General features: G+C 39.7%; 3 protein-coding genes across 4 annotated transcripts; 1 reads left to right on the forward strand and 2 right to left on the reverse strand.

Moving 5' to 3' along the window:
• Positions 1-195: 195 nt before the first annotated feature.
• On the forward strand, positions 196-3,132 carry LOC103480224 (histone H4). The gene has a single exon (XM_008435100.2). It carries the CDS (start codon positions 376-378, stop codon positions 685-687), a length of 312 nt encoding a protein of 103 aa, XP_008433322.1. The 5' UTR covers positions 196-375; the 3' UTR covers positions 688-3,132.
• Positions 3,133-4,521: 1,389 nt separating this feature from the next.
• Positions 4,522-5,820, reverse strand: LOC103480225 (histone H2B 1/2-like). The gene has a single exon (XM_008435101.2). The coding sequence runs from the start codon at positions 5,712-5,714 to the stop codon at positions 5,337-5,339; it is 378 nt and encodes a 125-aa protein (XP_008433323.1). The 5' UTR covers positions 5,715-5,820; the 3' UTR covers positions 4,522-5,336.
• A 554-nt stretch (positions 5,821-6,374) lies between these two features.
• On the reverse strand, positions 6,375-9,987 carry LOC103480226 (histone H4). Of its 2 annotated transcripts, none has more exons than XM_008435102.2 (2): positions 9,905-9,987; positions 6,375-8,891 (listed from the first exon to the last, which is right to left on the reverse strand). In XM_008435102.2, the coding sequence occupies exon 2, from the start codon at positions 8,872-8,874 to the stop codon at positions 8,563-8,565; it is 312 nt and encodes a 103-aa protein (XP_008433324.1). In that variant the 5' UTR covers positions 8,875-8,891; positions 9,905-9,987; the 3' UTR covers positions 6,375-8,562. The 2 variants fall into 2 exon arrangements, with proteins under 2 accessions (XP_008433324.1, XP_017165777.1); XM_017310288.1 differs by having other exon boundaries at positions 6,375-8,894; positions 9,905-9,958.
• Between the last annotated feature and the right edge of the window lie 7 nt (positions 9,988-9,994).

The following is a 9,994-nucleotide window of genomic DNA, read 5'->3' on the forward strand; positions in this document are numbered from 1 at the left end:
CTGAAATCAATTCATTATCAAAAATGATTGTATGTCGATCATTCACAACTTAAATGGAGTGAAAATTGTTTCAGAAATCCCTCACATGTTCCTCAGCTGCACAACAGCATGAATACAAACAGTTCAACTACATTTATTTTTATGTTTATTCCTTTCAGAGACTGTTAAGGGGAGTTTGATTCACACAATAATTTAATGCAATCAAAGTTAAATTATTACGTCAAAAAGAACGTTCTTCTCAATCTGTCACGGTCTTGTAGGAGGAGCTGCTGAGATCGGCTCCTCATAGGTCCGCAGCTCCCACATAAAGGCCGACACACCGCAGCTCTCGCTCACATTCATCTTTGTGTTTGCACAGAAGAAGAAGACGACAAAATGAGCGGTAGAGGAAAGGGAGGCAAAGGACTCGGTAAAGGAGGCGCCAAGCGTCACCGTAAAGTTCTCCGTGATAACATCCAGGGAATCACCAAGCCCGCCATCCGCCGTCTGGCTCGCCGCGGGGGAGTCAAGCGTATCTCCGGTCTCATCTACGAGGAGACCCGCGGTGTGCTCAAGGTCTTCCTGGAGAACGTCATCCGTGACGCCGTCACCTACACCGAGCACGCCAAGAGGAAGACCGTCACCGCCATGGACGTGGTGTACGCTCTCAAGAGGCAGGGCCGCACTCTGTACGGATTCGGAGGCTAAACGGTGAACTCTGCTTACTAAACCAAACAAAGGCCCTTTTCAGGGCCACCCACTTACCGATTAATGAGATGAATTTCCTGTCAAGTCTTAACGGTTGAAACTGATACAAATTTTTGTGAAATTGATGAGAAACCTTGAGCCTTCAAGCGTTTGCCGATGGTCATTTTTATTTATTTTTTTTACAGAGTCTTGTTACTGGCCGGATTTTTCTCGGAACACAACTCCGGCAGCAGAGCACATTCCTCTGCTTCCGTTATGATTTGCATTTACTCCAAAAATATTTTACGTATAGAACCTTATTTTTGTTCAGAATTGACTTCAAAATGCAATTTTATTACTAAAAGATGTAAAAGAAATTTCCCCGCCAGGAGTTCTATATTCATGAATAATATCCTTAAACTGTTTTTCCAAGACTGTGTTCAGTTCTACATTTTGACCAAAATTACTTGAAAGCCACGACGGGGACTAAAAAGCCAATATGTGATTCCTGAACAGCAAACGGCAACATTATTTCTGCCTGACGGTCATTACCATCTAGTGGTATGTTTGTTTTTCCTGAATAGACAACTTTACACTGTTTGATTTTTACCCAAGGTAAAAAGCTGGTGTTGCACATCAGCTTATAACTTTGTGAGCTTTGGGTGATGAGCGTCTCTACTGTTCCCACAAATGCAGAGAAATGAACTAATCTTGTTGAAAATCACGTGACTGAAAACAAACGATGCCTCGCATTACCTGGGACACGTGACCGCTTCATTTTGCGTGTCGGTTTTCAAAATAAAAGCGCGATGAGCCGTGCTGCTTCATGGGTTGTTGTAGGTTATTTGGTCGTGTATCGGAGGAGAATATTTCTTTAGCAGTGGCTGAAATAAAAGGAACATTGACCAACATGAGTATTGATGATTTTCATGATGGCACTCATTAACGTGTAATGTGTTTTGACTATGTTTTTGTATTTTTCTAATATGAAGAACTTTGAACTGCATTGTTACTGAAATGTGCTACAGAAACTGCAAGAGGAAAATCTGACATCTGGGAGTACTTTGAGATTCTTAAAAAAAATAACTAATCCCCCACCTCCTAAATTCTCACCTTCTGGAAATTTCCACTATTTCTAGTTTGATCAGCAAAGATATACATCAGTCTTGCACAGCAGAAGCAGAATTAAAATTCTGCATGGAGATAAATATAAGTAAGGGATCAGAGCCAACTGGACATCTGCTAAAAAGAATAAGGGTTATCACTGCTACTTGTTCTCAAGCTGAGTTTTGTTCCATGGACTCTGGGCTATTTGAACCACTTGCCACTAGAAGTTGCCTCCCAGCAGGGCTGTTGGTGGCATCAGCAATACTGACACTGGTTAAGGGCATTACTCACGTCCCTATAGGGATGTTAGTGTTGGGTACTGTTAAAGGTACTGTTAATGTAAGCAAGAAGCAGGTTTTGAGAAGTTTGAGACAATAAATTTATGAATGTGTGTATATATAAATAAAGGTCTGAGCTTAGACAGACGTGATAAGATCAGTGGTAACAGCAGATGGAGCCTGGCCATGTGAGAAGTCTGAGTTTCTTATTACACAGGACGCCTCTGGCAGCTTGAATACGCTTCCCTCAATTGTCAGATGCATCATGGGAAATGGAGTCTTAAAATCAATATTTTTCTCCTTTTGTTTCTTAAGAAAATCTGAGTAAAACAAGAAACATTTTAACGTCCATACAGTGGAGAAGGACTGCAATAATCACACAGAACAGAGTTAGTTCATACTTTATTGGTAAACAAGCACAGAATGAAACCAATTAATACATTTTAGGACTGTAACTAATGGTTGTTTCAGTAATGGATTATGCTGATTAATTGGTAATTGGATGAGAAATGTATACATTCTGCTTATTTTTCAGCTAGCCACTTAAGAATAACATTATAAACTTTAGAAACAATAATAAAAAAGTCATTTGATTCCTATTTTAAATGAGAAAGTGTTTTATTGACTGCATTGCAACAAAAAAGAGAGAAAAAAACAGCACTCCATTACTGAACGCTTGACCGTTTGTAGCAAAGGATGAAATCTGCAGCTAAAAACAAAAACACTTCTAACATCAACATGTTAGAAATGCTGAGCAATTTCTGCTGAACTGAACTTCAATACAGTGTGAGGCTGATCTGGTGATTCACTTTATATGAACCAGTGAAAAACTAGAGAGCATACAGTGACCAATAGGCGTCATCACTTTCATCAAATGGTCGTCAACTATTAATTGATTACTAAATTAGTTGATTCTTTTAATTAATACAGTTGTTTCAGCTCTAATATATAATATTATATCCCATAACTTAACAGAAACTTATAGACTGAATTAACTTTTTTTTTCTAACACTCAGTCTGCAGCCTGACAGTTTACAACAGTAAATACAGCAAACTGCCGGGAAAACCTCCTGAATAATGTTTTCTGTATTTTATAGTGAAGCCCTCGTCTTTCCAGATAGATCTAATGTTTTTTTTTTGTTCTTCTGTTTCAATTTAAGTATTTTGTAAAAATTCTCCTGATTTTAAACTGGAAACTCAACATAACACATTTATGTTTCTAATCAGGAAACATAAGTGTGTAACTTACTTTGGATATGTAGATTTTTTTATTATTCTGCAGATAAAACATCTTTATCTGTCTAAACAGTCATTTAAAGAGATCTTAAAAATAATATTTATAATGTGAAAGACATAAATGTGGTCAATTTAACAGAAGTCAGAAACCAGCTGCAGCTCCGTGGTAACTGAAAAAAACATTACATGTTATTCTGTAAAAACCTTCCCAGAAATATTACAAAATATATACATTTTGAGAATCAAAATCTGGAAAAAAAAAAAAATAATAATTCCTTGTGCCGCTAATACGATACATTTTAACAACATTGTTGCAACTTGTCTTCCGTTTCCGTTAAGCAGCAACAGCGAAGTTGTCTTGTCAAAATAAAAGCATCAAACCAGAAACTGGAAGTCAATATATCCTACAAAATAAAACGAAGTAAAGGAAATAAATGACTTTGGGGGTTATTTACAATAGTAATGGATAAATATCACATCAATTTGGAACATCGCCCATAACATGACTGGAGGAAACTTGAAACATTACATCTCAACCATCGGATGTTTTAAAGATACGGCTCCTACAACGGAAATAAATGTAGTCATTTTTCACAGTTAAAGTTTCTAAAAAAAAAAAAAAAAAGGTTTGTTGAGAGGTAATACGTGCAATTAAAAATACAGGCTGCAATATAACTAGTTATTTGATGTTCACAAACGATCCAATTCTTTTGAACGGCTCTTTTCCGGTGTTCTAAAACACCTGAACCACCGGACTCGAGTCTTAGAGCCGCTCTTTGATTTTTAAAAACCTTTTTCGAGCTTACAATGCTCTGCACACACTAGTATCTCTTATTCCGTTTAATTTAAATTGTGTTTATTTAATACGCAAATAGATACAAGCGACGAAAGGGATGAACGTATGAGGACACACAGCGCCTCCTCATTGCTCACGGTTTGTTTTCGTCTTGTGTCATGACGGCACTGTGAGTTGCCGTGACGCAGGTTTCACGCAGCAGCAGAGAGGATGGCGCCCTGCTCTCCCTTCTTCCTCTTTGGTTAATGTTCATAGCGGCAATTGTATGCCTTAGTTACAATTGTCCAAAACAAATGTATAGCTTCTGTGAAACTGAAAAGCTTTTTTTCCCCCCCCATGTATGTACCGTTTTATTTTGGTTTTATATTACAAAGACACTAAAAAATAAATAAAAAATACATGGGTATAGGACATTTTTAACTTTTGAAAATATACGTTTCCTGTAAAAACATACTGCCATTTACTTAATGCAGATTGTAGCAGCCGTAATTGTGCGGTGTCTCTTTAAGACAGCCCGAGTTATTGCTGGTGATGTCACAAGTATGCGCCACTGCTTCTCTGTAGAGCATAGACATAATATAAGATATAAGTTGTTTATAAGAGCCAACTGGACATCAACAATATAAGATCCTTATGTTATTTCTATGGTAGAGAGCGTGGGAGAAACGTGCTGGAGATCGACGCATGGACTGAGACGGACATGTATATTTCGTCTCCCCAACTCCAGCAACGTTACGGGTGGTTTGGACTCAGCTTATTTTCGTTTTTGATAATACAGCAGCCGTTTAACCGGGCTTTGTGATGTTAGTGAAGACTCTGTTTATTAAGAGTATAAACTGTGGCATTCACAGTACCAGTGTGTTTGACTGACACGATGAGTCTGCCGCTTCCTCTCCACCACCCAACACAACTGAAGCTTTACAAGATGGTTCAAATTTCTGAACTTCACCCCCTACAATTAAAAAAAAAAAACAAAAAAACAAACTGGCCTACTCCTAAAAATACAATACCGAAGTATAGTTTCATAATGGGGTCATTTTAACTGCTCTTTGAAATGGAGAGACTGAAGATTTAAGTTCCCTTACAAGAAAATCCGTCTCACCACTAAATATAGGCCTAAGGGTTGGTACGTTTAGGGTTTAAACACACCGACCAACAATCATATGGACATTAGAGACTAGACCAAAGCCCTTCAGATGTAGTGAGTGGCTCTTAAAAGAGCCGTTGGGTTGGTGTGTTAACAGCCGAGTCGTTTACTTGGAGCTGGTGTACTTGGTAACAGCCTTGGTTCCCTCGGACACGGCGTGCTTGGCCAGCTCACCGGGCAGCAGGAGGCGCACAGCGGTCTGGATCTCCCTGGAGGTGATGGTGGAGCGCTTGTTGTAGTGAGCCAGACGGGASGCCTCGGAGGCGATGCGCTCAAAGATGTCGTTGACGAAGGAGTTCATGATGCTCATGGCCTTGGAGGAGATCCCGGTGTCGGGGTGGACCTGCTTCAGCACCTTGTAGACGTAGATGGCGTAGCTCTCCTTCCTGGTCCTTCTCCTCTTCTTGCCTCCTTTGCCGGCGGTCGTCTTGGTGACCGCTTTCTTGGAGCCCTTCTTGGGCGCAGACTTGGCGGGTTCAGGCATGTTGTCTCTGGAAACTTGCAGCGACGAATGAGCTGCTGAAGCGGGCAAGACTGATATTATACATGCTGTATGGAAAACGAGCCGTACCGTCCCCTGGCTGTGATTGGATGAGGCGATTGAAGTGAAACCACATGACTTAAAACGTTGCGTGCAGTCGGATAATAGAGGGAGACAGAAAGGCGGGGAGTCTCCCGCTGCTTTTTAGTTAATTTAATCCACATTCCGGGTGTATGAACTCTTCATGAACACGTCATTCTTTTTATGACGGACGTGTTTTGGTTTCTTCAGCCAGAAATAAAAAGTTCAAATATTACAAATTTACTCTAGTCAGACATAAATTACATTGATTTCAGGAACTTACAGTCATTTGTTTTCAACATCCTTAGGCAACTAACGGATCTGTGTGTAAATGCAGTTTTGTGTGTGTGTACCAGGTGACTTTTGTGTACTTTTTCAACATTTATAGACGTAGGGGAAGATTTATGTTATTTTTAAGGTTTACAAATCCAGTATTACACACGCACATATTTTTACGCAGCACAAATACTTTTACGCACGAACAATTTTTAAATTAACCCTTTGAAAAACTGTTTTCTTTGACCTCCATGGGAACCGATTTGATTAAAAACCCAAGAAAGAAACACAAAAGGAGTGGCACATTCTTCTCTTTTATTAAAACAGTTTCTACACAGGTTCACAAGAATAACATAGTTATACAAAGTTTTATCAAAAAATTTAACTGAGACACAAAAGCAGAGACAGATGATATCTGCATTGTAAATTGGTATTCTGCTAAATTCTGATATTTGTCTGTTAATGTGAAGTCATGATTAAAATCTGCACAACTTAAAGACAACATTCACACAGAATTTTCCACTATAAAATAATTTAGGAAATTGCTAGTCCTTTAATATTGTAGAAATAATAATAATAATAATAATAATAATGCTCTTTAATCTCATGCTGCACTATGCAGATGTTCAGTCTGCATTGATGAAGGTTTAGTCACTTCAGCATCCTAAATTCTGGAAGTGGTTCCAAACAATAGTAAGTCTGATTATTAATTAATCACTTATTTTCTGATTAATTAATAAACAATGCCGCTCTTGGGAACAGAAGTTGTGCATAGTGCAGCGTTTCTCAACGGGGGCGGTACAGGCCCCCCGGGGCCAGAGGGCAGACTACCGGGAGGCTCCGTCTTGCTTCTGGGTTTGTCTGGCTATTTTTCCGGCCAGCGAACCATTCCGCCACCCAGTGGTCGTTTTTCAGATCACTTAGTCTCCTGTACCGCTCAAAAATGCACAATATGTCTAAACAATTTTAGGATTTTATAAGGAAGTGCTGAGATCTACCGTTTTCCACTGAGTGTGCTTGTGCCAAGCACAGTGAGGAACGATGAGAGGATAAAAGTACTCAGAGCAAAACTCAGACGACCCAGCTTTTACTAGCATATAAACGCACCATCTACACGCGATTCTGGGAGCTTCCCCGAAGCGTGAAATGAGTCTCAAAAATAGTTGTACACTCGTAACCGGATAAGAACTTGTAGCAAAGCAAGAAAGAAGTCTTGCCTAGTGCTGTCTCGTATTACAACAGTGATTCTTCCATATGAACATACTGTTGTTACTGCTGCCATTTTCCCCATCAGTGCAACACCTAGGTCCGTTTACCAATTCTGGGACCCTACAAAAACCCATCAGTGTCATTGTAAAACAGGCTTTTAATGCCGAAAAAGTATCAAATGTTCCAAGTCTTACAAGTGAAACATAAACAGAGCGACATTCACCATTCAGCACTGGCCCCACTCAGCTCACCCTAAGGCAACACAAAATGAAGCAAAGATTATAGTACGAGTTCAGCTTTTATCTTCTCAATATGTATCCTCTAAGAGGAATTAGATCATACACTTTTGTGTATTCAGATAACTTTGATAAAGTTCTACTTAAATAGCTCACCATAGCTTTCCAATGTCATCTACCAACAAGGTAAATGTATAAATATTAGTGATGCTTTGCGTTCGTTAGCAATTTCCTTAACACAAATACAAGGTTGATGGCGATGGGTCCGGTGTTCTCTAGGCTTCGGTCATTAGAGCGAAACCCGTGTCGGTGCGCGTATCTCTAAGTCACGTGACCGATACAGCGACTGTTTTCAATCAGAAAGTGACGCGCCAAACTGTTTATGAGGAAGATTATCTGTTAACGATGAATCTACTAAAATAATCTGACCTTTCGCGGTTCCAAATGGATGGATCCCAGAGATACTGAGGCAAACAAAACAATCCGTCTAAACCTCTTCCGCCGTTCCTTACAAATTGTGAGCGGGTGTTTTCTATAGCCGGACAGACTGCATTAAAAAAAAAAGCGTAAAAGACCCAATGTCAAATCGTTTTAGAAAAATAATCCTAAGCAAAAGTTGTGAAAAAAAAAAAAAATCAGTCTACATGCATCCACATGAACTCTTTAACGTCGACATTTATTCATCTAAAAATAAATATTTTAAATGAAGACGTGAAATATGACATTGTACCAGAACAAGAACAACAAATCACTCAGTGAACGGTATCAACTACTAAATAACTACAACTAGGTTGTAGTTATTTTTAAGGTCCAGTAGGTGTCAGTATAACAGTCTTACAAGATGAGGTGCCAAACAATACTTTTCTGGTGTGTTTTATTGCATAATTGTAGCAAATGTTTTCACAAAATATTTTAGTGCACCTCTTTAGAACGTAATTAATCTTTTATCATTACGTTTAAAATTATCACGTCACAGGAAATTCAGCTCATTAATCGGTAAGTGGGTGGCCCTGAAAAGGGCCTTTGGTTTAGTAAGCAGAGTTCACCGTTTAACCTCCGAATCCGTACAGAGTGCGGCCCTGCCTCTTGAGAGCGTACACCACGTCCATGGCGGTGACGGTCTTCCTCTTGGCGTGCTCGGTGTAGGTGACGGCGTCACGGATGACGTTCTCCAGGAAGACCTTGAGCACACCGCGGGTCTCCTCGTAGATGAGACCGGAGATACGCTTGACTCCCCCGCGGCGAGCCAGACGGCGGATGGCGGGCTTGGTGATTCCCTGGATGTTATCACGGAGGACTTTACGGTGACGCTTGGCGCCTCCTTTACCGAGTCCTTTGCCTCCCTTTCCTCTACCGCTCATTTTGTCGTCTTCTTCTTCTTCTGTGCAAACACAAAGATGAATGTGAGCGGGAGCTGCGGTGTGTCGGCCTTTATGTGGGAGCTGCGGACCTATGAGGAGCCGATCTCAGCAGCTCCTCCTACAAGACTGTGACAGATTGAGAAGAACGTTCTTTTTGAAGTAATAATTTAACTTTGATTGCATTAAATTATTGTGTGAATCAAACTCCCCTTAACAGTCTCTGAAAGGAATAAACATAAAAATGAATGTAGTTAAACTGGCTGTCATGTGAAGATTGTGAGGATTTGTGAGGAACATGTGAGGGATTTCTGAAACAATTTTCACTCCATTTAAGTTGTGAATGATCGACATACAATCATTTTGATAATGAATTGATTTCAGTGATATGAAAGATGGAGGATTTATGAAGTGTTGGCCTCATTTCTACTCCTTTTAGAATTGAATATGAAAGTTTTGTTCCATTGGATGTTTGTATTTTTGATTGCTTTTCCCGGTTCATGTCTGACTCATTACTTGTATAAAAGTAATTTTATATATGATATGGGTGTTTAAAAAATTGAATTCAGAGGTGTCAGTTGTGAGCGAGCCAATTGACTTTGCCGATTCATTGTGAAAGGAACCGAGTGTTGTGTGAGCCTTTTTCTGGCTGTATTAATTTGTCCACACAGTGAAGTAATAAGTGAAGTAAGCAATGACTAAAGACTGAAGTAGCATAATGACATTCCATGAGAAGAATACGTGTGAAAGTTGATGTCTTCCACATAAAGTGGTATTCAGCCAAATGAGGTGAATCCTTCCTGAGAAGTGTAAGTCCCATGACTGTTAAAACTACTGTATAAAATGTGGCATCTACATGAATAACTTTCATCTATAACTCAAAGATGGTGTTAAATGTAATTTTTCCAAGTGGTCGTGTATGAAGTAAAATGCGTGGTAAATAAAAGAAAAGGACGAGCTCTTGAGTAGAATGTGTGTTGGCTCTTAAAAGAGCCTTTGGTGAGTAAAATGCGGGGCTGAAGCAGCTGTTTACTTCTTGGCCTTCTTTGCTGCGGCCTTCTTGGCTGCAGGTTTCTTTGCTGGACTTTTCTTGGCTGCGGCCTTGGGCTTCTTGACGGCGGCG

This window comes from Poecilia reticulata, linkage group LG18 (assembly GCF_000633615.1).
Source record: "Poecilia reticulata strain Guanapo linkage group LG18, Guppy_female_1.0+MT, whole genome shotgun sequence".
Classification (NCBI taxonomy): domain Eukaryota; kingdom Metazoa; phylum Chordata; class Actinopteri; order Cyprinodontiformes; family Poeciliidae; genus Poecilia; species Poecilia reticulata.